The following is a 27,312-nucleotide window of genomic DNA, read 5'->3' on the forward strand; positions in this document are numbered from 1 at the left end:
TCAAATGCTTGTAGGAAATATCTTTCCCAGACAATACATGCCCTGCAATATCACCATCTAGGGCTGCACATGGTGATAATTTGATCACATCAACTGCAGTCCTCAAAGCCTCATCCCAAAACCTTTTAGGTAGCTTGGCCTGTGAAAGCATACATCTGATCTTTTCCATGATGGTGCGATTCATCCTCTCTGCAATTGCATTATGCTTAGGTGTACCAGGAACTGTCATCTCATGTTGGATCCCATGTGACCTGCAATAGTCATTAAACAATCCTGTATACTCACCACCATTATCTGATCTTATGCATTTCATTTTCCTTTATATCTCCCTTTCAACCCTAGCATGAAACTCTTTGAAGATATTAATCACTTGATCTTTAGTCTTCAAAGCATAGGCCCAAACTCTCCTGGAAAGATCATCTATAAAAGTGATAAAATAAAGTGCACCACTTATACCAAGAACATCAACAGATCCACTAGGAGTTTTTGTTTTTAAAGGACCACATACATCTGTATAGACACGGTCTAAGGCATGCATTTTTCTAAACAAAGCAGGACTAGCAAATGAAACTCTATGTTGTTTACCTACCAAACAATCAATACAAGGGTTCAGATGTATACCTTTAAGGTCTGGTAATACCTCTCTCTTGGAAAGAGCTTTTAGCCCCTTCTCGCTCATGTGTCATAGTCGCCTACGCCACAACTCCATGCTGAAGTCTTTTTCTGTAGCATTTAACTACTCACCATAAGCTTTAGCCTGCAACCTGTACAAAGTATGACATTTCTTTCCATTAGCTATAACAAGAGAACCCTTACTAAGCTTCCCCTCTGTGAAATCTGCTTTCATCGTCTTCATCATCTAGCCTTCAAACTGAAATTAGATTTAGCCTTAAGTCAACCACATGCCTCACATCCTTAAGCACCAACTTGCTGCCTAGTTTGGTCTTTAAATGAATATCACCAATGTTTATGATGTCTATTGTGTCATAGTTGCCCATCTTGACAACACCAAAATTTCCAGACCTGTATGTAGCAAAAAACTCCCTTCGTGGTGTAGCATGATAAGATGCACCTGTGTCAATCACCCACTCAAGATCCTGACACACATAAGAAAAAATATCATCAGAAGGAGACAAAATCAAATAATCACCACTCTGCACTATAGTTGTAGTATTATCCTTTGACTCTGTAGACTCCACTTCTTTTCCCTTTTTCTTGCTCTTCTTAGGTTGCTTACATTGGTTCTTGTAATGTCCCTTCTCACCACAATTATAGCAAACAATATCTTTTTTTGATCTTGACTTGCTTCTACCCATGCGTGAACTGCTTCTAGACTTTGACCTTCCTCTGTTCTCTGAGATAAGTGCTTGTGAATCATTCTGAGATGTTGCCGAACTCTTTCTTCTCAACTCCTCATTCAACAAACTACTTGTTACTTGACTCATAGTGACAACATCATCTGGCGCAGAGTTACTGAGGGAAACCACCAGTGTCTCCCAACTTTCTGGTAATGAACTAAGAAGTAATAATGCTTGCAACTCATCATCAAGAGACATTTTCATAGAGGATAACTGGTTAGTAATACTTTGCATTTCATTCAAATGTTCAGCAATAGAAGCACCCTCTCTATATTTTAGGTTCACAAGTTTTCTGATCAAAAAAGCTTTGTTGCTTGCTATTTTTCTTTCATAGAGACTTTCCAACTTTTTCCAAAGAGAATACGTAGAAATTTCAGTAGAAACATGGTGAAAGACACTATTATCAAGCCACTGTCGAATAAATCCAATTGTTTTTCGATCTAACATCTTCCACTCATTATCTGTCATAGTTGTGGGTTTTGCATTATCCCCCTGCAAAGGTCCATACAAATCTTTACAATACAAGAGATCTTCCATTCTTGGTTTCCATATCATCCAATTGTTTCCATTTAAACTAATCATGCGAGAAACATTACTGGCCTCCATGTTCAAATACAAAATTTAAATCACCATAACCTTTTTGCTCTGATACCAGTTGATGGGGATATAAACCAAGAATAACCTTTGTATATGAACAAATACTAGAAGACCATGATATGCAGCGGAATTAAATGGAATCACAATCAAATAGAACACCAAGATATACGTGGAAAACCCCTTCAATGTGAAAGGTAAAAACCACGAGGCAAACTAGAGATAATCCACTATGAGAATAATGAATATATAAATCTCAATCTCTTGCCCTAAACCCTAGCAACAATCACAAGAGAAAAACTGGGATACAAGGATCACGTCACTGCCCACAATATCTAAAACCTCCCCACAGCAAGAGTCTACTGTAGATTTAATCTAACCTGAGATGAGAACACTGCTAGATGATTGAGAACAGCATCTCTACGTTGTCCTTGTCTTCTTTCCTTTCTTTCTCTTCCTTTTCTGCCTTGTTTTCTTCATTTTCTTTGGAATCCCGTGGCTCTCTACTTCTCCCACGTTGCTGCCCTATTTAAACCTTTTTCTGACTCCAAAACGTAGCCACCACACCCCTATAATGTTAATTAGGGTTAGGTTAAGAGGGAGTATAGGCTGTGGGTTGTCAAGCCCACTATGGGCTGTCCAAGCCCACTATAGGCTGAATATGTGGGCTGCCAACCGAACAGATACATGAGACTCACGTATCGAGATTAAAAGTTTAAGATGATAAATTTTTTACACATAAAATATTAATTTGGTTGTGTTGAATTGAATCCAAGAAATCTTATTTAATAAATTTTAAATATATCAGTTGACTTAATCAATAATAATCTAATAAGGTCTGGACTCAAATCTCATCTTTACGACTTCATTTAGCTTTTCATCAAAAAAATTCTCAGTTAGAATAAAGCCATAAGGTGACATCATATTGCTTGATAAAGCTTTCTAGGTTTAATCCACTTAAAGAGATATTGACTTTCATGGGTTGCCAAATTTGTTGTAGGTTAGTTAAAAGTGTTGAATGAATATGAAAGATCTTATGAGTGTATTATTATTAATTTTAATTTAAATATTTTGATCAGTGATTTAGATCAAAAAAAGTTAATAGACCAATTAACTTATTATATTCGGATCGTGACATTTGGTATAACAAAAATAACTAGAATATAAGATCTTATAGAATCTTTTACTGTTTGCTTGTGCCATTTCATGTCTTAAATATATAGAAATTGGTGAATCTATTACATGCTTGTTTTATGTTTTTGGGTGCACAGACTTCGGCCAACTTAATCACAAATGCTATAGGTTTCAGTTTCATTAATTCAAATACCTGTGTGGTACCTAAAGGAGAGAGCAGACCACGTTCATCCTTAAATGGAGTTTCTTTGCATGCAATTAGAAATGCTTGCAAGTAGTAAATGCATAATAACGACACATGCAACATATTCTTCAAGCAAGAGATGACAATTATGTAGAAAGATTATTGAGTTTATTAAACTGATTATGAATGTTTTGTAAGTTAATTGATTATTCTTTCAAATATGCAATCAGAAATAGGCATCCAAACCATTTACAGATACTGAAAATGACTTGCAAACAGTGAAACACTTGTAGTCGAGTTAATTGGTACGAAAAAGATGATGAATTCTATCACCATGATTGCCAAATGATTTTGTGCAACACCAGAGATTGATTCCAAATAGCATTCAATTAGATCAGGTAGTTACTATTGGCACACCTTCTTGCCATACTCCAACTGAGCATTGTCTTGTTTCAAGGATCTTATCGACAGTAAGAGTAGCTTTAAAGCTAATACAGACTACACTACTTGCCATGATTCACGTGAGCATCATCTTGTTTCAAGATTCTTACTTATCTACAGGAAGAGTAGCTTTAGAGCTAACACAAACTACACAACAACTTGCCATGATTCATCTAACCATCATCTTGTTTCAAGATTCTTATCTACGGTAAGAGTAGTTTTAAAGCTAATATGAATTATCTATAGAAGCCAAAAGAGAATCTATATCTGGAGTTAGGACGGCACGCTTGTTGAGATTCCCAAGAATGCAGCAGTGTTTCTCTTTGGTGTTAATTGCAGCAATATCTTGCACAAACTCGCACTTCACTCCAGGAGAAATCTGCACAAACAAAAAGTTTGTCTTATCAGAAAGATGGCTAATATTAGCCGATCGAAGGCATGGAAGAACATTGAGTTTGCGCACTGACATCAAAGAGCACATCTCCCAGCTTCATCTTCACTTTCCCACTCTTGTACACCATTATTTTCCCCATATATCCTGCAGAAAGATCTTCCAACTTGCAGCCCTTCATAGCTCCATGCTCTTTCTTACCGACAGTACTCGAGGAACCCACAGATGAAGCAGATCTATTAACCAATGGAAGGTTTGTGGGGAACTGAAGAAATAGCATCTGCGCTTCTTCCATCTTTTCCTGCCATCATTAGCAAAGAAATTAGATGTTAAAGTTTATGATAAAAGTGATCTTCTGCTACGGGAAAGAAAAAACAGAAGCACAAACCATCAATCCAAGCTCCTCTGCCGGATTAATCTGAGTCACATCTAGTGCAGCACTTGCTGAGGCTTCCCCAAATTCCTTTTCATTGAGAATTTCTACAACAAAGTCGATGCTGCTTACAAGTGATGACAAGCATTCACGTTGCCTTAAGGAAACAGTATCAAAGTATACCTGGGTTTCCTGAGTTGGGCTTTCTCCAAGGAAGGGTCATTGGATAATATGAATGGTCACAATCCTGTGAACCCAATGTGAAAGGAACTCTTAGATGGAGTAGAGATTATAGTCTAGATGAAAGTTGTATATTTTTTCATTACTCACCCAGGGTTCAACATATTCCTTTTCTACTTTTGGGCTCGGTTCATCAGACATATCTGCAGGATAAGATGGAATACTTAGAACTGCAGCTCATAGCTGATCATGGAGAAAGTAGATGCTGGTTAAAAATGATACCTTGAGTCTGAGTCTGGTTTCCTTTATCCCCAACTCTTGGGAATGATCTTGCTAATGTGGAATTTCCAAGTCCAAATGCAACTTCCGTTGGAGCAACTGCAGTCATAAAGTAGGGATGATGAGCCAAACTTAAATGTCAACTAAGTTAAAGAACTCGGGACAAATAACTACATAAGCTTTCTACAAGGAACTGCAGTTCTTTTCTTTTAGCAACAGAGGAAACTCCAGAAAGGTCCAGCAACAGAGTAAACTCATATAAACAATTTCAATGGATTTTCCTCTAATAAAACGAAAGGATAAAGAATTTTAATCAAGTCTCCTTCTAATAGATGGTCCAAAACCGAAAGAAAAGAGATCTCTCTAATTGACAACATGCAACGTCAAACTTTTCTCTATACTTATCCCTGTCCTTACAGTGTCTACATAGTATCAGACTTAATTTTTTATACCAACAGCCTTGGAAATTGGAATCACATCAACAGTGCCAAAAGCAGTAACAGAAAGCTACAAATTTCTTCTCAACATAAAGACAAATAAAGAAAACTCATGTTACATACAAAACTTTGACAGCCTTTCACAGAAAGAAACCTAGTAAATATTACGGCGAAGTCCAAGTTGTGTCCAATAAAAAAATCTATCACTAGCATAAGTTTCAACTCGATGTCCCAAACAAACATTTGCAAGCTTACGCTTGAGATTTCTCACAAACTTGGACATTGAAAATGAAATGAAGCATATGCAGTAATCTTACATATGTTTGGAGGATATTAAGTATAGCCCCCTAGATAGTAGTACCAACTGTTGGGGATGGAAGAGCAAGGAAACGATAAAAACAGAATACTATGATGCAATTAAAAAGAAACATTTCGATCAAGAAAACTGATGTAGTATTTAAACAAGAGGATTGACATAGAACACTTACAAGATATTCTCAAGTGTATTATCCTTCTATCTTGCTTTAAGAACTATGATCCTATTTATAGGACTTAGTGGTAACTACCTCACTCCACCATGTCACCCATGATTGAGGTAGTTTCTTATAGGACTTAGTGGTAACTACCTCACTCCACCATGTCACCCATGACTGAGGTAGTTATAGAAACTACCCTATAACTTCTAGATCATGGGCCACTTCTTGAAACATGCTTAAAACTACTTAGAACATGGTAACTACCTAGATAACTACTATGAATCAATTCTCAACGCCTACATCAATTTATATAGTAACCCACTAACCCTTATAAACATTAAGTTTAGATCATTAACAAGAGTGGCAGCACAGATTGAACTACCTACACCAGTGCAAGTGCAAAAATAGGAGCAAACCTTGTCAGCCAGCTTCAACAAATACATTATCACAATCTTATATGCCCATTTTGTTGGTTATAAACATAGGATACAAGATCGATGGATGCATCAAAGAAAAAAATTCCAAGGATATGAAGTTCAATGCATCGAAATGAAAGAACTTGGAGTTGGTGTAAACTATTATAGTTGAGATGTGCTGCTTGAAAATTTTGAGGTGCAACTGGGAAATGGTTAAAAAAATCAAGCTCTGTTTAAATAACTGATTAAAAGAAAAACATGCATGCCTAGACATTTGAAAAGTTTATAGAAGATACTGAAGTTGAGTCTTGGGGATATGTGGCTGACATTGTTAATGGAAAATGGTAACTACCACTAGCGATCAGGTTAGGAGTTGGAAGCATTTGGAATGAAGTCAGGGTGAATGTTACAACAAAATGTGAAGATCAGCCAGTCTGGACTTTGACAAATTAAAATAACCAGTAAAAAAGCGAACATGGAATTAGACTAGACTCCGAAGGACAATAGTTGAATAGGTTAGGACCATTGGGTTCGAAAAAAACATCTAAACAACAATCAATTTATGGCTAAATGTGATAAGAAAGTTGATGACTTGGACAAGGTAACTATGGGAGTTTAATCAAGAAAACTATAGTTTATTCAGCATAAAAAGGGGACATTGCAAATAGAATGCTAACTAGTTGAAATTTACAACCAATGATGGTTTTAAAATGTTATTAATTGAACATGGTTCCTCATCCATATCAAAGACCGTACCAGATTATTCCATCAAAACTTAAATGGAATCTATAAAATAATATCATTTTTTTCACATATTGTTGTCAACTTGTATGAATGAGACTGTATAAGTTCAAAACTTTATGCCTACTTAAGGAGGTAATAGAACTCAATAGTCGCCAGCACTCATAACATGATTAGAAATATGGCAACAGATAATAGAAGACGATGTAAAACAGACTAATCTTTATGTTCTCTTCAGGAAACAGGAAAATGCATCTTACAAATCAACTAAGTTCAAGCAAATAGTTCATACCATTCCTATCACTCCTTGGGAATCTCCTTCCTAAAGCGGCACCACTCTGCTTAACAGAAGGAAAAGTCAATCAAGCAAAAAAAAAAAAATCCCAAATTTAAAGACAGATCAAAGTGAAATGTACCGTTGTTTTCTGAATCTTCAAAAGCAGCTCCTTGCTGACAACATCATCATTGGCCTCAGATGGCTCCCTAAACACATACTTGACATGAGTTCTAAAGAACAGATTGATGAAGCCATTACATAAAGCATTCCAACACATACAGAATACACTTACGCTTCAGCTATGGAAGGCTTTGGTGCCTTCCGAGCAGGTATTTTTGGCGTAAACTTCAACTATACCAACAAACAACATCGATCAAAATATTCCCAATAATTCACTAAAAATTGATCCGTAAAACAAAGAACACCTTCCGAGCTTTAGTAGTTGGACATCCATCTGGGTCCCGCTTCATTTCTTTCAACTGCAAAATTCCAAGCAAGTCAATTCAGCCATCAGTATTGAGAACATGAGAAGTCGACCCCTTTTTCTCAGCAATTAGGCTGCAAACAAGTGATCAGTAACACAGCAAGTAGAGATCTAATGCGCGGGAAGAGAGAGATGGGGAGGGAAACGGATGCATACCTTCCGGGATTGTCGGCGGAGAACCTGCGAGAGCTCCCAGCTGCGGTGGACGATGGACCTGGTGGGTTCCAGGGCCGGAGGGCGAAGAAGAGGGTTTCGGACAACCCAAAATAGGCTTTATGTTCACATGTCGCGTAACCAATTCTTCTCCCCATAACATTAGAAGCGCGTGTATTTGTATTTCCCATTTTGCCCTTTCTTTCCCTTTGAAATGGCAGCGCCTCATCGTCGTCTGCGACCCTCCACATAGATCGATCCTCGCGCCACCAGCGAATGGCCGTCACCGCCACCGCCACCAGTTATTCTTGGTACGATGCCTGATAAGCTTCAGACTTCTCTTTCCCTTCTCTTCTAGTTGTTCGAATGTGTCGATTTAGGGTTTCAATTCCGAGCAGCTATTTCTTTTTTTGCTAGGGACGTGTTCTTGTGATATCGAGATGAGATTTTGATCAGATCTTATCCCATCTTGGATTGATTGTGGAGCAGATATCACCAATATTGTCTTCAAATCTTTTAGAGAGCTGTTATTTCAGGGAGAGAGAGTTCATGATTAGTGTAACCAAGAAGCATCAGCGCAGCCCTTTGGAAGAGGGCAATGCATAGTTCTAGTGTAAGATATATACCTTGCGGGTGGGCTGCATCCCCACTCAAAGGCAAATGGCAGCAAAGATCTGGTGTGCTTCAAGCAATACAGACCTTCAAGAAGAAAGTTGCTGAAGAACCAAATGATGGAGCCAATTACCTCTCCATTTTGATCGATTGCTTTCGCAGCTACAATGCTGAGCCGACCCCATACGCGTACTCATTCATCATTAGATATCTTTTCCAAAGGCATATGCTCTGCCATCTTCCTGCAGTCCTCGATCATCTTGAGAAAGCCGAGAGATTTGATGTTCCACAGAGAATCTTTGTCAGTGTCATCCGGAGCTTTGGCAGGGCAAACCGTCTCCATGATGCTGTTGACATCTTCCGCAGAATCCCAAATTTTCGATGCACCCCCTCCGTGATCTCTTTAAATGCATTGCTCTCTGTTCTTTGTAAGAGCAAGGAAGGCCTTGTTCTGGTCGGAGATGTGTTGTTGAAGACTCCAGAGATGAACATTCGACTTGAGGCATCTACCTTTCGGATTCTGATAAAAGCTCTTTGCAGGAATGGGAAATTGAATTCTGCGATTGAGATTCTGAGAATGATGTCACTTCATGAATGCACCCCTGATGCTAAATTGTACTCACTAGTTCTTTGTTCACTTTGTAAACAAGCAGGTTCTGATCAGGTAGTAGAATTCTTGGAGGAAATGCGAAATGCTGGTTTTTTGCCGAATGCATTAGAGTATAATAGTGTCATCGACGTCCTAATCAGAGAAGGCAAAGCAAATGATGCTTATTCTTTTATAACTCTGATGAGATTGGAGGGGAAAAGACCTGACATCACCAGCTATAACAGTATTCTAGATGGATTCATCTTGGCAAATGATTTCCAGAAGGCTGATGAATTGTTTGATGAAATGCTTTTAATAGGCCTCTTTCCCAATTCTGCCACTTACAATACCTATATAAATGGCCTATGTAAGCAAGACAATCTTGAACAATCTCGTCGAATGATTACCTGCATGGAAAGAGCAGGTTGCAAACCTGACATAGAGACCTTCAATGCATTGTTGGCTGGATATGCAAAAGTGGGTGACATGGCTAAAGCAAAGGAGCTTATGAATGAGGCTCTTGATAAGGGCCTCCAATGGAATTCACATAGTTATGAAATCCTGATTGATGGTTTCATAAGCAAAGGTGAGAAGGAAGAAGCACGGCAGCTATTAATGGAGATGATAAGCAAGGGGTTTACTCCAGTGTCCTCGACTTCTAATGCTTTGACATGAAGGTTTTGTCGGAAAGAGCTCCCTTTGTGCAGCAACTAAAATGCAAAGAGATGATCCGCCTCGATAATTCCTGATGGTAGTTCATGTCAAGCTTTACTGGTTGGGCTCAAACTGCGCTTTCAGGAACCCTTGTTTGCCTTCGAGGACATTTTTTGAGAAACATCATGCGGATAACTCCTGATGCGAATTCAAACCACCTAGTCTTGCTTGCCATCGTTCAAAATTTGATTGTGCAGTTAAGAAGTTTCCGATGGATTACTGATCATTGCAGTCCAGACACTGTTGCTTGTGTGAAGAATCTAACATGTTATTATTCTTTTAGTTTCATCACGGCATGCGACGCATACACATCTCAAGTTAAACAATTTCTGAAGCTGAACTAGATGTTATTTGAGTCTTCGGGAAGTTACCATGGCTTGATGAGTGGTTCTTTGACAGTCTCCGTCACCTGCTGCCACAAGCCTTGCAACAGATGTGACGATAACATGTCTATAATCTAAATAGCTGGTAATCAGCCGGTTATGTTATGTTGCATGGCCTTGGGCATTGAACAATTACGATGAATAAAATGATGTCTATCATTGTGATTTAGCTTCAGTGTCTTGGCATTACCATTGACATTGAGAACACAGCAATTTTATGATTTATCTCAGGATATCTGGCTGGTCTACTTGGCAATCACTTCCAGCCACATGAAAAGGAAAAAACACTTTCTTCTTCAACACATTCAAAATAATTGGGTGTTCTGCAGCTGTACATGATATTATATTTCTCTTGATCTTTACTGATGATCAGCATACATTTTAATCTATAGATCACGGACTTGACAGAAGAGTCAGTTTTTGTTACCATTAGGGCTTAAGAATAATGATACAGAAAGAAAAAGATATTGTTGAACTGACATGACTCTTCATCTGATCGAGTTTTGTTACTTGTTTGTTCTTCCAGGGAATCTTCAGGTCAATTGAGCATGCAAGGAGTCCGGGAGGTTCAATGTATGCACTGTTACCGCAAGAAACAAAAAGCTTATCTTCATGGTGGTGAGGATCATTATCATCCAAGTCGCAAAGACAAAACCTTTCTTCGAACAGAGGCTCGCTCTCGATGTTCTGCAGGTAATACAATATGCCAACTCTCGGTCCCCTTCTTTTTAGGAGGATTTCCCATATGAGCCATGAACAAAGAAAAAGCAACTCAATGCACGCTCCCGCAAGCGTTGTGCTCCATCCACTAAAACCGACCGACCAGCACAAAACATCCAGTACTCCCCTCCAGAAATGAACCCTCAGAAGGCCGTTTGCTGTAATGTGATGAACTCATCAGATGGAGCAACAGGAATCTAAACACCAAGCTGATGCTTCTGGCCACGGATCTATCCACCTGTGTCTTCATGTTGGATTCCCTGACAGACCAACCGAGACATCTGATTCTCTATGTGGATTCATCTGCTTCGGTGCCATACTGCAGAAAAGTTGCCAGGGCTTTATGCCGTTCCCATTTCTGTTCACTTCATCCCGTAGTCATCTCCCGGCACATGATGAGATTCCTTGCAGGGTGTCCACCGAGCAAAAAGGCTCCGCACTATCCATGTCAGAAACAAGATTGTATGTCTGTCATTTCATCGATCAGTTTAGGTCAAGTTCAAGCAGTGGTCTTCTTCTCCAATTTAAGCACGACAAAGAACAAAAAAAGATAATAGTATTATTGTATTCTTTTATTTGAGTTTTAAATGTATCTATCCTTTCGAAGTTTGGAAATATCAATATTACATGGTATATATATCGACCCATATATTTAAATCTGCCATTAGCAATAGTCCAATAAACTCACAAGTTAACCACAATTAATCTTAAATATCATTGAATTTTATTGGAAGGGGTGTATTAATATCAACTATCATTGTTGCAGCCATGAGATTAATCATAATGTCATACATGGAAGCTTGTATTAATTTAAGAGGAGAATATATGAAAATAACTATGGAATCATATATGTATATTTATCTTTTTTGAAGTTATACAAAGTAATTTAACCACATGAAAAGTGATGCTAGAGGATATTTGATGGACAATTTAACTATATTTAATATACAGGTGTTTGATTGTAATTTATTTTTTTAATCCTAGAATAAGATAACATTCCAAATTTGAGAAAAAAATTCTTTGATTTATTGATTCATAGTCCACAAGTAAAAGGATTATATTTTCAATTATCGATTCGTCGTATAGTGCATTTGTTTGGCACCGAAACTGTAAAAAGATTTTAATTACTTCTTTCTTTCTTTTCCTCCTAATTTATTGTTATTTAGAAGCATCCCATATTATTTTCTTTTTATTGCTAAAAGAATGAGCCATTGCCTCATGTCATTGATGATTGAATATTATAGGCATAAAAAGAGAGCAAGAAACTACTTCAAAGTCAAGATGATAGAGCAAAGAAACATGGAGAGACTTCACAACAACTCTATCTGCCTTCTGCATCTGATGATACCTTCTACATCTTTTCATGCAAAGCTCAGCTCCAAAAGAAGAAGAGTATGTATCGGTTCTGCAAGCCGGAGCTACACAGTAGTGCTTAAAGAGAAATATAATGTTATTAATAAGCAGTCACATGAATATGAAAAATCTCAAGGGTGCAACCAAAAGCTTCACTCATAGAATCTACAAAATGTAATGCGACCTCGGAGATCATAGTTTGAGTCTCGAACATAATCTCTTTATATACAGATAGATATGTGTATAGATCTTATGTTACGAAAGTTATCATTGAGATAACTTGAGATGAAGAAGAAGAAAAAAAAAAGATACATTAATTTATGCCAAAATTGAGAAAACATAAATAAATAAATAAAAGGAGGGGAAGAGAGAGAGAGAGAGAGAGAGAGAGAGAGATGATCATTTATTTTTATTTAAAAAAATAAAATATTAGTAGACGCTACGAATGCAACAAAAAAAGATTTATAGAAGAAAATCAATACAAATTGAGGGTTTGTATATATTCATTAATTGACGAGCATGAACACATGAAGATATTTATACAATCGAAGAATAATCGATAGAAAAAGAGAAACGGATAGAGTATCAAGCTGCTTCTTCTTCTTCTTCTTATGTTATGGTATGGCTGCATTAGTGAGCGTGTCAAGAAGGGATAGAGTTGCAGAACTAAGAAGCCTGACGAAAGCTTACCAATGTGGAAGCCATGACTGCTGCCTGAGATATGTATAACAGGAGGGTTGGGCATGGTGGAGAAGATGAGCACATGAGGAACTATCTATCTCTCAGCTGTCAGATAGCAATGCACGTGCCCTGCTTCTCCACCCTGCACAGCCCACCTTCCACTGCTCCAAAGAACATAAGCAAACATTGGTTGAGCAAGAGATGAGGATGACAATCCCCTCAATTTATACTGTGTTTTCTATCTCTCTCTCTCTCTCTCTCTCTCTCTTTTCTTTGGGGGTGGGGTAGATCTTTTTCTTTAGTGTTGTCCAAGTGAAAGTTGATACCCCAAAACTAGAACTACAGGATCCAAGTCAGCACACTTTTGCAAAGTTAGTGTGTCAAATAATTGGTTTCTGTCTTCTTCCTTAGAAAGGAAAACCAAAAAAAGATTGGTGTTCTATTAATCCTCTTCTCGTGACTGAATAATAAACATCGACATACTTTTAAAATGCTTGTTCTAATTTTGATTTCAATTCGTAGAATGAATAAAGTGATCGACTAGAACAAATATATGTCAGTCATCCAACCACACAGAGCTAACATACATACATATATGAGATCGAATGTAAGATATTAAATTTCGAACCGAATTTAGTATACATTACCTGAGAGAATTATTCTTCTTTTATTATCTTCTAAAATATTTTGCTGATAATCATTATATCTATCTATATATATAGTATATTATCGACATTATTATGCCTTTAGACTTATATGCTTGTGATGGATGATTCATGTTTGTATCCGATACTCTTTTGTGTGTGTTTTGATAGATGAGGATTGGTAGTGACAAAGGACAACATGATGATCGTGCATGCTTAATCGGTGAACTGTAGAGATGCTTGTGGATCAGCAATGCTTACTGTTTGACAGCTGAGTGCATGTTGATTGTGCATGCTCAATCAACATGTATATTTTTTCTCAGGTCAACCAAGTGTGAAGACTAGTGTGCTGTCCTGAAGCCGAAGGAGCACCAAGTGAACATGAACATTGGAAAGGTTTGTGGTCACTGTGGTCGGTGGTGTCAACAAGCCATGGATGTTGCTTTCGGAAGAAAATGAGCCATCAATGGTGAACTGGCGATGAAAAGTCACTCGAGCACTGGACACCAGAAAGAGAGCTCAAAGGAGATTCTTCCAAAGAGGCCGCACAGCCATGTTCGTCGTGATGGTCACACCATTTGGCCAAAGGCAGAGGAGGACCACTTGTGGTCCTGCAGTTCCTCTATCTTGCCACAGTAATATGATGCCTTCTTTCATTTCTTCCACAAATTGTACAGCCATCAAGATGAAGGAAGCACTTTGTCATCCTTCCCCCCGTAGTATTTATTATCTTAGTCATTCCGATCATCTTGATGGCTGTACAATTTGTGGAAGAAATGAAAGAAGGCATCATATTACTGTGGCAAGATAGAGGAAGCTCTTTCTATGTCAGTATATTTGTCTCTGATCTTTATCCTTATGTTTATTTATCTATCTATCTATCTCTTCAATATTTTCTGAAACTATTTATTTATTCCATCAAGTTTTAGCAAAATAAAATCTATAAAAATTACCTCATAGTACTATTTTCTTATTGGTTGCCTCATGAATTTACATCAGTAAGAGAAGAAGAAGAAGAAGAAGAAAAAAAGAAGCTCTGAAGAACAGTTTGATTTGGGTATGAGTAGACTCCTATGATTGATTCTTCATCTGACATTGAACCTCAGCATCACAAGAAAGATTCTCACGATTAAGACTGATCATAAGTTGAGATTGGTTGGTAGGTGGAAGAACTCTTATAGTGCTGAAAACAGATATGGAAAACAAGGTCAATGAGTTTATCCTAGGAAGAACTCTCTTTTCTTCGAGTACTCAACCCCCATTGGCACATTCCACAGTACCAACACTCCACTCAGGTTGACTCTCATGAACACTTCATTTAAGGAGTGAGGAGAAACAAGTCTTTTCCTCAGCACAATGTCACTTCTCAAGCTCCAAACACAGATTTAATGGGAGAATTATACTATTCATCTGCCGGTTAGTCATCGTTTATGCTTGCAACTAATGGAACGTAAGGAAAGGAGAATAATTTGACATCCAAAAGTCTTTAGTCAGATGTAATTATACTTTTTTATTAAAAAAATATTCTTTAAATTACTCGGCAGGGATCATGATAAATTTTTAGTAAGAGGAAGCAAAATTGACAACAGCATGATTAAACACTTTAGTGTTAGATTATGTGATCTTTTATGACTAGATAAGATAGATAATATAATTAATTAGATTCTGACGGATAGATATTAGTCAATAGAAAAGAAGTTTCGGAGGAACTCTCCTAATAATTTATTCTAAACTCTTTCTTCTCGTTTATAAATAGACAATACCTCCTAAGAATCTAATATATGATACAATTGAGATATTACTATTTCTTTCTCAATCTTCATAAACCATCAATAGTAGTATGAAAAAAATAAAAAGAAAGGAGAAGTGTCTAATCCTACTTGTAGGTTGAATATGATCTTAATATTATTTGATTTTAATCATGACATGAAAGTTTTCTATGTAACTTATAATATATTATATATTTTATGATTACGCAGAGAGAGAGATAGATATAGATATTGATATTGAATCTGCTCCTCAGTCATGCATGCATCTTATGAGATTTTTTTCTTTCTTTCTTTTATGGGAAGGGGAAGGAAGAAAAGCATCTTAGAATAAGCTGATTAGTATCTTTTCAATATCTTTTATATGTGAAAAATCATAGAATGATTCATATATGGTGGTTATTAATCTATGCATAAGAATTTGCAAGTTCTTTATAGAATCATGGACAGCTAAAAAGCTGCAGTACAGTTCATGTAGAAGAATTCACTCTCCTCCAATCATTGGGGATGAAAGTTTGAAGAGCTATTTGCTCCCATTTTGTACAGAGTAAGTCACAATTGTCTTGTAACATCAAGTTCAGCTACTTTTGTGACCTTCATATCTGAAACTGCTGTGGTATAGTAGAATAGTTACTGGTCAATATATAGAAGAGTTTTAGTGAGCCACTAATACTCCATGTCTTCAGCAAACAAATGCAAAAGCAATCACTACACATGAAAGAAAAGAAAAGAAAAGAAAATCAAGCATCAATGAATGATGTTATAGAGCCATCTTTTTTTATCAGTAAGCATGTTTTAGAACATCTATGTGAAAGCCATGTCACTGAATCTTTGTGAAGAATTGCATTTTACTTGACTTTAGGGTGAATATAATAGCTCTTGAGATTTCATTTCTAAATTTACAAGAATTATATATCAACAACTAAAGACATTAAGTCAAATTATGGATCGAAACCAATATATGTCTTCTAACTCTTTTAATATTTATCATTATGAAACTATTCTTTAATCTTTTTTTTAATTTCTATCTTATATGTATAAATTTTTATTTTTTTTAAATCTTTATCTCATACATGGTCACTTGATTACAAGTAACAATTTTTTTTCTTTTCTTTCCTCCTTACTCTAACTATTTTTTTTCTTATTTTTCTCCCGTCGATAACTTTTAATTATCAACCTTAGCTCTAATATCATGCTAGATATTAATAAGATAAGTTTTTATCCATGGAATGGATATCATTGAGTCATTGGATCATTGGTGAAACTTAATATATCACCCAATTCAAGTGTTCCTAAGAGAAGAAGAGAGATGAAATCAAATAATTTTTTTTCCTTAAAGATAAGTAATAAAAATAAATGAATAATTAATCAAATTAATATTTTAATTTATTGAATGAAGTTTTAGACTCTCAACCTTACTAAATAATTTTGGTATACCAAAAAATTTATCGGATGAGATTAGATTTTTGGACTCGAAATAGATTGATAAATTCTTTTATACTAAAAGCTTGTGATGGTTGATCCAGGTTTGTCGTACCATATTATATCGACGTTTTGATCCGGGCTCGGTACCAGTACGGTACAGTATATCGCTCGGTATACCCAGGTATACCGAGCACTGCTACAGTGTTACAGTGCATTGCTACAGTGTTGACCGGTACAGGGCGGCCCGCGTACCGTTGGCCTGTCGGATCGGTACGTACTGCCCATACCGGGCGGTACGATCTAGTACGACAGACCTTGGTTGGATCATTACACATCCATTGGATAAATGTCATTGGTGATTTCCCAAGAAATCACCCGTGATGGTGCATAAATCATAAGGGATCAATCATGTGCTTGTGTGGCATGGGCTCATTACAAGCAAAACCTTGGCTTGTAGGAGTTGTTGGGCTCTTGGTGAGCTTAATTGTTTGGTTCTATTCCTTGGCTGGAGAACATTTTTGCTGTTCCACTTTGATGAATTTGGACTTGTTCTCAAAATTATTTTGATTTGTTTTGGTGGGGAACAATTGCCTATTTCATGTTTCTACATTGATATAAAATGAGTTAGTTAGCTCTAAATTATATACATATGATTTAGTCCCATTGTATATCCCACAATCATTTACAAAATTTTTCTCAAAACAATTATTTTATAATTAATTTAGAATATTCACTAAAAAAATCTCAAATGATTAAATCATTTATAACGAATATTAATATAAAAGATGACTCGATCCTAAGAACATCGAATGAGGTTTTGTTATGTTACAAACCTAACTAATTTTATTTAAGTCATGTGATATCCTTATGTGTTAGTTCGTAAAAGGTCAACCTCTTTGTAATTTCACGAGTCTCCTAAAAACCTAAAAAAAATAATTAAAAATAAATTTTACGAGTTAGAAATGAATTAAGATCCTTCGTAGAAACATTTCAAAAAATATCTTATAAGCAATGCAAAATATTAAAATAAATTTTACAAGTTCTAAATGATCATACTACAAATGATCTAAAGAACTCCGTCATGCATAAAAATCCTTACAAACAAATGCTTATGTAACAAGATTGCATAATCATACGATAAATCGACTCAAGATATATTGTCTCGAAGTCTCATCTAACTTATATGAGATTTCAAACGTTTGGTATAATTATCATTTAGGATTGTTCATTGTTGATAAAAATCTTTATGAGTTGAAAGCTTTATTTTTTAATAGTTTTATTTTGCACATAAATTACATTTACAAATTACTAGAAATGAGCATAAAACTCGATCAAAATGAAACTTAAAAAATATAAAACAAAAAGCATATATATTACATCGAACACATTCACTCCAAACAGCACGACGATCCCTCCCTCGTAAACTACTAACTCATCACTTTTGGATATGTATTCAAATCCTTGCAATCCGGTCAATGGTCAACTCAACTACGATACATTCCTTTCCGGTCAAAGTTGACTTTGAAGTGCGCATTTCGTCCCACTTTGGTGGGTCCGCCTGCCGTGTTAAACAATTTCCACTACCCCCAACCATATGCTCTACAAATGAAGCCAGCGGAGGACCCACCCGAAAAAACGAAGACTGTTTCCAAGTCAAGAATGGCAATTATTATTATTATCATGATTATGATGTTTCTTCGGATGGTTACAAGTCCTTCTCGACACAGCTATTACGAAATGACCGTTCCACCTCTCAGCTCTACACTTATGTATTGTTCATCGGGGAGGACAATTTGGTAACTCTACAACAGTTGACTTGACTTCTTCTCTGTGTTCTTTTTTTTTCTCTGCGTTCTGATGACAAGAGGAAGGTTCTCTGACTTTTCTTGCCACCTCCTTCCTTTCCCTTTGCATAAGCTTTGGCTCTTTGCCGGTCTTCAACAGGGAGGAAGACGAGGAGGAGGCAGAGTTAAGCTTCTGATCTGTTCTCATTCTATAGGTAAAAGTCCTTGATCTTTTCATTTTCCATCAGAAATATGGAAATTGAGATCTTTGGCTTATTTTTCTGCCATAAACTTTGGTTTTTTATGAGACTGTTCGTAGAAGCTTCGATCAACGGAATGGATGACTCTCTCGTCTAGCTTTTCTTGAATCTCACGAGCTTCCTCTTCCTGCAGAACGTTTTGTGCATCCGTCACTGGGCATCAGAAGCTGAAAACCTCTGTGCAAAGATCAACATCTTAGTCTGCACCAATGGCTTCTTCCGCCAACACCAGTGGTGATGATGAACTTGAATCTTGCACGGCTCAAACTGCTCCTCAGCTCGGGGAATACCGTATCGGAATCCCACCACTCCAAGAAACACTGTTGGATCCAAGGAAGAGCAGCAGTGCATCCATGGATCACTGGTTGAAGCAGCTCAAGTTGTCTTCCCCACTCGGAATTCTCCGTCGAACACTGGACCAAAGAGAGGAGATCTCGCTCTCAGTCCCTTCTCCGGCTGGAATCCGGCGGCGCTTCCATGTCCGGTTCTTCCACAAGATCGACTGGCGTTCTCTCTTCGCCACTTGCAGAGATTGGATCAGGAACCCCATGAACATCGCGCTTCTTATCTGGCTAATCTGCGTTGGGGTCTCTGCAACCATGCTCGGCCTCCTCCTCCTCGGACTGCTCAACGACGCCTTCCCCACCAAGTCCCTGAGGAACCACTGGATCGAGATCAATAACCAGGTCCTCAACGCGCTCTTCACCCTCATGAGCGTATACCAACACCCCACTCTGTTTCACCAGCTTGTCATGCTGTGTCGATGGAGCTCGGAGGACGTCACCGAGCTCAGGAAGGTGTATTGCAAGGACGGAGGTTACCGTCCTCACGAATGGGCTCACATGGTGGTCGTCCTCCTCCTCCTCCACACCACCTGCTTCGCGCAGTACATCCTCTGTGGCCTCTACTGGGGCTACGCCAGGAGGCAGAGGCCGGAGTGGCTCGAGGATTTCTTCTTCGGTCTCGGGCTCGCGGCGCCGGTCTTCGCCGCTCTGTACACGGTCTACAGTCCTCTCGGAAGCGAATCCAACTCCAACTCCATGTCCGACGAAGAATCACAGTGCAGGAAGCATGGCCTGAAGATGCACGACCAGGGAAGTGTGGTGAGCAAGCCAAAGTGGGTCGGAGGACTGCTCGACGTCTGGGACGACATGGCCGCCTGCTACCTCTCCTTCTTCTGTACCTGCTGCGTCTTCGGGTGGAACATGGAGAGGCTCGGCTTCGGCAACATGTACGTGCACACCGTCACCTTCCTGCTGCTGTGTGCTGCTCCGTTCTGGATCTTCAACATCGCGGCGCTCAACATCCACGACTGCGTGATCGGAGACGTCGTGGGGATTGCCGGAGTGGTGCTCTGTGCGTTCGGGCTGCTCTACGGGGGGTACTGGAGGATTCAGATGAGGAGAAGGTTTAAGCTCCCCGGAGATCGGTTCTGCTTGGGGTCGGCTTCGCTTACCGACTACGTGAAGTGGATGTTGTGCTGGTCGTGCTCGCTGGCGCAGGAGGTGCGCACCGGGAACTTGTACGAGATAGGAGACGACAGTCTTTTCAGCAAACACCATTGTGAAGGTGAGACACAGAACTCAGAGGGGGGATGTGATGGTGCAGCAGTCCCCATCGAGGAAATGACTCCACCAATTCCACCATTGATACAGTTGCAAGATGTGGTTGGTGAAGACGATGACGGTGCTACCGTTCGTCCTCCACCTACTTTGTCATCATCATCGGCTCAAGAAGAAGACGAGGATGAGTTGATGCTGCACACAGAGTTTGCGAGAGATTTCATTGTTGTGTGACTGTATTATTCTTTATCCGCAGCAAAGCATACGACAAATTTGTCTTCCATCAGTTAGCTATGTATGTATCGACCGGAGGAAGTCTCGAGACCACGGAGGAGTGCTCGAAAAGAAAAGAGATTTGAGAGAGAAGGATGAAGGAAAACTATTATTGGATTCTCTTAGAAAAGTATTTTTAGCATTATTTTGAAATAATATATTATTTTTTATATTTTTAATCGAAATAATACTTATAAGATGAGATTTTGAATAATCAATATAGGTTAAATGAGTTAGTCATACACATTAGTACCATATTAATATTTTTAAATTTATTATAATAAATTTTATTATATTAAGTACTATAATCCACTTAGAGAAATGATGAAAAAAATTTATATATCACAATTTTATCATATCAAGTACAAGACTCAACATATTTCAATTCATATTTTATTATGTATTTATAATAGCGACACTAATAAAGTTAATGTAAGGACCCGAGTCTGATGAATCAACTGGCCAATAACTCCATTTTGATCCTTCAACTACGGATCAAAATGTTTAAGCGGGAGTTAACGTAGTACACTCATCTAGCCCTTAAACTAATCAACTGTACCAACTGACCAAGAGTGGACCCAAGCCAAAATGCTTAAGTAGGAGTTAACATAGTACACTCATCAGGCCTTTATAAGCTAATCATACACATTACCAACTTCCGATATGGGACTAATGGGATGTTACAATAGTATGTTTGTTTGAGATCAATTACATGTACCTTTATAATTCATTGTGTATCTAAAAATATTAATTATTTTGATCATATAATATATAATCAATAATGGAAAATAAAAAAGAATTAGGAGATAGATATTAGACCAAAAGTAATAATTTGTTAGATTTATTCTCCAAAATATTTTTTTTCACAAGAAGATTCTTTAAAATGGTAAATACTAGAAGATAACCAAAAGATATTTTGTAGTGGTAGATAAAAGAGTAAAATGTAAAAATTATTATATATATATATAATTTGCTCCAATCACACACCTTATTACATTCAATTATATATATATATATATATATATATATATATATATATATATATATATATATATATATATATATATATATATATATATTGCTTGTCTCTTGAGATATTTGAAATAAATAATAGGATAAAGAGTAACGAAAGTGAAATAGGAATCTATCTAGCATTTGATCATTTGGAATAGGATGATGTTCTTCGAACGAAATCTCCTCATGCAATCACTACCATGAACTTTGCTAATTCAATTCGAGCATATCTGCTTTGTCACCTCTGACTTGTGATGAGCAAGTCCCATCAAATTACATAGCGACCATCAATGTCTTTGATGAATCATTGACACAAGAGTTGAAACTTAAGCTTCTTCCGTGGAATTAAGGAGTTCGTCTTGAATATGTTCTAACTCGAATCGGGCAGGTTAGATATATATATATATATATATATATATATATATATATATATATATATATATATATATATATATATATATATATATATATATATATATATATATATATATATGATACATAATAATTTATTAGAAAATATTTATATGCAAGATGAAGATTGTGAGAGAAAAAAAAAAAGGAACAGTATGAGGAGATGCTAAAAGAAAAAAAATTATGGATAATAGAGAGAAACTTAAGCTTCTCGATTGATTCGATGTCGGATTTAAAGTATGTAAATCCTGTTTAATGTGACTAAGACTCATCTTCTATATTAAAATCTTTTTATTGAAGAATGAAAATAAAATAAGATTCTACTCGTTGTTAAATCTAAAACATGATGAGGTCCACAAGTCAAATGAATCACATCCTTTACTAGGAAACAATAAAAGCCTTTTGTTTCTTGTATCTTATATACGAGTTATAGGACTCCATTGGAGGTGATTCACATCTTAGTCTCTCGTTACATACTTGTCCTGATGTCAAGAACTTCAATCAACGTTAGTTGTGTCCATATTTGGGAGGAGAGAAGCATGAATCCAACCTCGTCTAGTTTTTGCCGGTTGTCTTATTGTGCCTGAACCATATATTAACGTGTGTGTGTGTGTGTGTGTAAGTGTCCACGCACAATCGAAGACCCTTTTTGGCTGTGTGGTAGGAACACAAACAAGACTCCTCTCTCTCTCTCTCTCTCTCTCTCTCTCTCTTATATTCTCTCAGATAAGGTAAGCAATGCCGTACTTGAACTATTCAACCATTTGAGCTGAGGCAAATTGACTATATTAACCTCATCTAATTATATGACTAAAATATTATCATTTTCGAACGGAATGTTGGATCTTGCTAACATTAAATGTGTATGTTAATTTTAGTTTATGGTAATAGATAGAATAACATGAAAGACTCAAAAAGCCATGCAAAATTTTGATCGATGTTAAGCATGGAGAGAAAAAGAAACAAGAGGAGAAAGTTGTCAGTGGAGAAAGGGTGTTTTGGTCATTTCATACATCGTGAAGAAGTCAAAGAGAAATGTCCACGATTGCAGTCGAAAGCATGCACCAAAACCACAGGAGGAAGAGAGCAATACTCCCTCTACCCGTCGATCACTCACCCGATGACCCACGCCTTTTGTGATTGGTAGAACAAGATGGGGCCTACCACTTTGTTCGGAATGGGTGACGTAGTTTGGATTTCGTGCGGAGGGGAAAAGAGGGCATCGTCCGTCGGACTCAGCCTCCAGTCCAACCCACGAGATTTGACCAGTCAACGGTCAAAATTTCCACCCCCCGGCACTCATCTTCTCAGAAGACGCCTCGCCATCTGCCTACATTACCTCAGCCTTCCCTCTCCCTCTCTCTTCTTAACCCCCCCATTCACTGCAACAGCCATCGCCCACCTCCTCCCCTCCCCACTTCGTAACCCGTCACACAGGCCACGAAGAGCTCCTCCTCCTCCTCCTCTTCCTCCTTCTTCCTCCGCCTCCACCATGGCCTCCTCCACCGCGAGCTTAGAGACGTCGGCGAGCTCCCGGCAGCACGCCGACGCCTTCTCCTTCGCGACCGCCTCCTTCTCCGAGCTCCTCTCTGCAGGCGATCCCGGCGAGGACTACTCGTTCCGGGGGTTCTCGGAGAGCTTCGGCAGCGACGGCGTTGGGTTGCCCAAGTTCAAGTCCAGTCCGCCGCCTTCGCTGCCCATCTTTCCTCCGCCGATCTCCCCTTCCTCCTACTTCGCCATTCCAGCCGGGCTCAGCCCCGCCGAGCTCCTCGACTCTCCTGTTCTCCTTTCTTCTTCCGTAAGTCAAATGTTACCGTAACAGTCTCTGATTAGGAATTAGAATGGCTTAAATTTGGTTATAAAAATATTTAGTTACATATAACAAAATTAGGAAAACATTGCTCCAAGTAATTCTGATTCGAAGAATACTAATTATTTTAAGCCATTCAAGAAATATTTTTTAGATCATTTATAATTTAAAGAATTTCTTTATATAATTGTGATTATTCATACTGACATGACAGATCTATCAATAATATATAATTACTGTGATTTTGTTTGCATCATCAGCTTCTCTTTTGGGATCGATATATTAGCTCAATATGTGTTCTCTGTTTTTGTTTCTGATCATTGCCTTCTCCCTTTGGATTTAAGAGTTCCAACACTGTTTTAATTCCTTGTTCATGCAAAGCTTTCGGTAGTAATCAGCAACGATGATGGCCGACTTATATGTTGCTTTGCCTTTAACAGATCTTTCCATCTCCTACAACTGGTTCATTTGCCTCACAAGCTTTCAACTGGAGAGGAACCGCCACTGCTTACCCTCAAGACATCAAGGTTGAAGACAAGTCCTACAGTGACTTCTCCTTCCAGACTCAGGCCATTAATGGAACCACCCAAGCTTCCTCCTTCCTCCCTTCTTCCGCACCCATCCCATCGGTATATCTCCTCCTCCTCCTCCTCCTGTTTTGCTTTCACTGGTATTCAGAAGGCCATTGATGACTGATCCTTTCCGTGTTCTCATGCAGGAGCATCATCGGCAGCCATGGATGCAAGCAAGAGCTGATGGCAGCAGATCACTGGAATCCAATCCAGCTCACTGTGCTCAGCCTGTGCAGACTCTGCAGCGGAGGTCGGACGACGGCTACAACTGGAGGAAGTACGGGCAGAAGCAGGTGAAGGGCAGCGAGAACCCGCGCAGCTACTACAAGTGCACGTACCCCAATTGCCCGACGAAGAAGAAGGTGGAGAGATCGGTGGATGGGCAGATCACAGAGATCGTGTACAAAGGCACGCACAACCACCCGAAGCCGCAGTCCAACAAGAGGAACTCAACAGCTCGGGCTTCTGTTCCCTCCGAAGCAAACGAGCATTCCCTGATCGAATCTGCTGCCACGCCCGAGAATTCCTCCACCTCCTTCGGCGATGATGATCTTGAGATCAGCAAACCGGGAGCGGACGAGTACGATGAAGATGAGCCTGATGCAAAGCGATGGTAAGCTTCGGTCAAGGATGAAGTGATTGCTACAGCTGATGAGGGAGTAGCAGACTAATGCTTTTTTCTTCTTCTTCTTCTCTCAGGAAGGAGTGTGGGGAAGGTGAGGGAGGAGCGGCTGCAGGGAACAGGACGGTGAGGGAGCCGAGAGTGGTGGTGCAGACCATGAGCGACATCGACATCCTCGACGACGGGTACCGGTGGAGGAAGTACGGGCAGAAGGTGGTAAAGGGGAATCCCAATCCGAGGTAAGCTTCGTACCTGATACCACCGTGTTCATCGGAAGACGGCGACTGACGTGATGTTGTCGTCTCTGTGGCATTACAGGAGCTACTACAAGTGCACCACCATGGGGTGCCCGGTGAGGAAGCATGTGGAGAGGGCGTCGCATGATCTCAGGGCGGTGATCACCACCTACGAGGGGAAGCACAACCACGACGTGCCCGCAGCTCGCGGCAGCGGCGCGCAGCTTCTCAACAGGCCGACCTCCGACATCAACAACAACAGCAGCAACAACAACTTCAACATGGCGATAAGACCATCGGCGACGGAGAGCCATCAGTATCAGATGGTCACTGACTCCGTCTACACCGGCAGATCCGATGGCTTCTCTGGCTTCGCCGGCTACGATAACTCAATGAGCTCCTACATGAATCTACAGCAGCAGCAGCAGCAGCAACAGCAGCAGCAGAGACAAACAGATGGTACGCTCATCAAAGCGAAGGAGGAGCAAAGAGATGATACATTCTTCAAGTCTCTGCTGTGCTGAGACTGAGAGGGAAACAGAGGAAGAACTCAAGACTGGAGACTTCAATTGTGTTGTAGGGATTAATTTATAGAGTCATGACACTGCATTTGTCTCATTCGTTTGATTGTTTTGAGGTCTGTTGAACCTCTCTGACAATTGTATCGATTACAACACCAACCAGAATAGTTGGATAGGAAACAACATGAAAACAGAAACAATTATAGGGTTCTTTCTTTCTTTCTTTCTTTATTTTAAATGTAAATGAGGTTGAATGGATTGTATTTTTCTATAAAATATTTACATCTCAATATACATAAAAGCCATGGTACTTAAGTATTCTGAAACAACTTGGATTAAATTTAGAATAAATTGGTTAAACATCTTTAACATTATGATCTCTAGATTTCAAAAATTAATATTAAAATTCTATATAGTTATCAAAGTGAAATCTCTAGCTCTATTTAAATTAACATCATTGATTTTACCTATGAAAGTATAAAAATGATAAGTAAAAAAATAATCTTAATATATCACTTACGTTTCGGTAGTGACAGACAACGATGTCACTAGGATTGCGAGTAACTATTATGGATGAGACGAGAGAGCGATGACGAGATGTGTGGCAAAAGGAGAGAAGGAAAAGAACGATGCAAATGCCGACAATTTGCATTTATGTCAGCGCAACGCATTGGTATTGATGTAGATGTAAAGTAGCGAAAGGGCCACTCGGTATATGTATTAGCATCGATATAGTTGCTGAGCGATGCCAACGCAGATGTAGAACTATGGTGCTCTGCATCTGTATCAGTGCCGATGCAATTGCCAAGCAACGCTCAGCATCTGCATTAGCACCGATGCAAATATCGAGCAACCCTTTTGCCCCTCTATATCTACATCAACACCGACGCAGATGCAAAACGTTGACATATGCATCATCCTTTTCCTCCTCTCCCTTTGTCTCACCTCTCGTTATGTTATTACTCTCCCTCTCTTCTCATCCATAATTTAAATATTAAAATTATCTTTTTACTCATCGTTTTGGTGCTTTCATTGATAAAATCGATAACATTAAGGATAAACGGAGCTATATGTTTCACTTTCATAACTATAAAAATCCCAAGATACTAAAAAAATTTAACTACAAAAGATAATTTATAATTAACCCATTACATTTATTCATTAAATTTATTCGAATGATTCAATGAGATTATGATGTTGATTTTTATCCGATGATGATTTATTAATATATATTTATATATAAAGGAGTTTTTAGGATTGATAAATATTTTTTATTCATTAAAAAATTCAAGGATTTAGAGATTTGATCCATTCATCAATTATAAGGATAAACGGACATTAAAAAAAAACACATCAGACAAAAAAAGATTATGAGAAAAACTTATAATGAGGGGCTTTATTCAATAAATTATCAAAAACCAATAGTTAGAATGTTTCGTTTG

General features: G+C 38.4%; 4 protein-coding genes across 7 annotated transcripts; 3 read left to right on the forward strand and 1 right to left on the reverse strand.

Annotated features, from left to right (window-relative positions):
- Nucleotides 1-3,638: 3,638 nt before the first annotated feature.
- On the reverse strand, nt 3,639-8,104 carry LOC103971075 (uncharacterized). The gene is made up of 11 exons (XM_009385021.3): nt 7,922-8,104; nt 7,707-7,760; nt 7,574-7,632; nt 7,421-7,487; nt 7,297-7,342; nt 4,938-5,033; nt 4,806-4,858; nt 4,659-4,722; nt 4,491-4,582; nt 4,179-4,403; nt 3,639-4,090 (listed from the first exon to the last, which is right to left on the reverse strand). The coding sequence occupies exons 2-11, from the start codon at nt 7,749-7,751 to the stop codon at nt 3,938-3,940; spliced, it is 900 nt and encodes a 299-aa protein (XP_009383296.2). The 5' UTR covers nt 7,752-7,760; nt 7,922-8,104; the 3' UTR covers nt 3,639-3,937.
- Nucleotides 8,091-11,575, forward strand: LOC103971076 (pentatricopeptide repeat-containing protein At2g38420, mitochondrial). Of its 4 annotated transcripts, XR_010487419.1 has the most exons (3): nt 8,091-8,229; nt 8,336-10,301; nt 10,743-11,575. XR_010487419.1 is itself a non-coding variant. In XM_018820994.2 (2 exons), exon 2 carries the CDS (start codon nt 8,517-8,519, stop codon nt 9,792-9,794), a length of 1,278 nt encoding a protein of 425 aa, XP_018676539.2. In that variant the 5' UTR covers nt 8,091-8,229; nt 8,336-8,516; the 3' UTR covers nt 9,795-11,575. The 4 variants fall into 4 exon arrangements, 3 of the variants coding, with proteins under 3 accessions (XP_018676539.2, XP_064967151.1, XP_018676540.2); XM_018820994.2 differs by having other exon boundaries at nt 8,336-11,575; XM_065111079.1 differs by having other exon boundaries at nt 8,095-8,229; nt 8,317-11,575.
- A 7,020-nt stretch (nt 11,576-18,595) lies between these two features.
- Nucleotides 18,596-20,692, forward strand: LOC135614067 (uncharacterized). Its single transcript, XM_065111080.1, has 2 exons — nt 18,596-18,804; nt 18,983-20,692. Exon 2 carries the CDS (start codon nt 19,059-19,061, stop codon nt 20,643-20,645), a length of 1,587 nt encoding a protein of 528 aa, XP_064967152.1. The 5' UTR covers nt 18,596-18,804; nt 18,983-19,058; the 3' UTR covers nt 20,646-20,692.
- Nucleotides 20,693-23,473: 2,781 nt separating this feature from the next.
- LOC135614068 (WRKY transcription factor WRKY24-like) lies at nt 23,474-26,129 on the forward strand. Its single transcript, XM_065111081.1, has 5 exons — nt 23,474-23,907; nt 24,360-24,548; nt 24,638-25,104; nt 25,191-25,352; nt 25,432-26,129. The coding sequence occupies exons 1-5, from the start codon at nt 23,602-23,604 to the stop codon at nt 25,871-25,873; spliced, it is 1,566 nt and encodes a 521-aa protein (XP_064967153.1). The 5' UTR covers nt 23,474-23,601; the 3' UTR covers nt 25,874-26,129.
- Nucleotides 26,130-27,312: the final 1,183 nt, after the last annotated feature.

Source organism: Musa acuminata, chromosome BXJ2-6 (assembly GCF_036884655.1).
Source record: "Musa acuminata AAA Group cultivar baxijiao chromosome BXJ2-6, Cavendish_Baxijiao_AAA, whole genome shotgun sequence".
In the NCBI taxonomy this organism is placed as follows: Eukaryota; Viridiplantae; Streptophyta; class Magnoliopsida; order Zingiberales; family Musaceae; genus Musa; species Musa acuminata.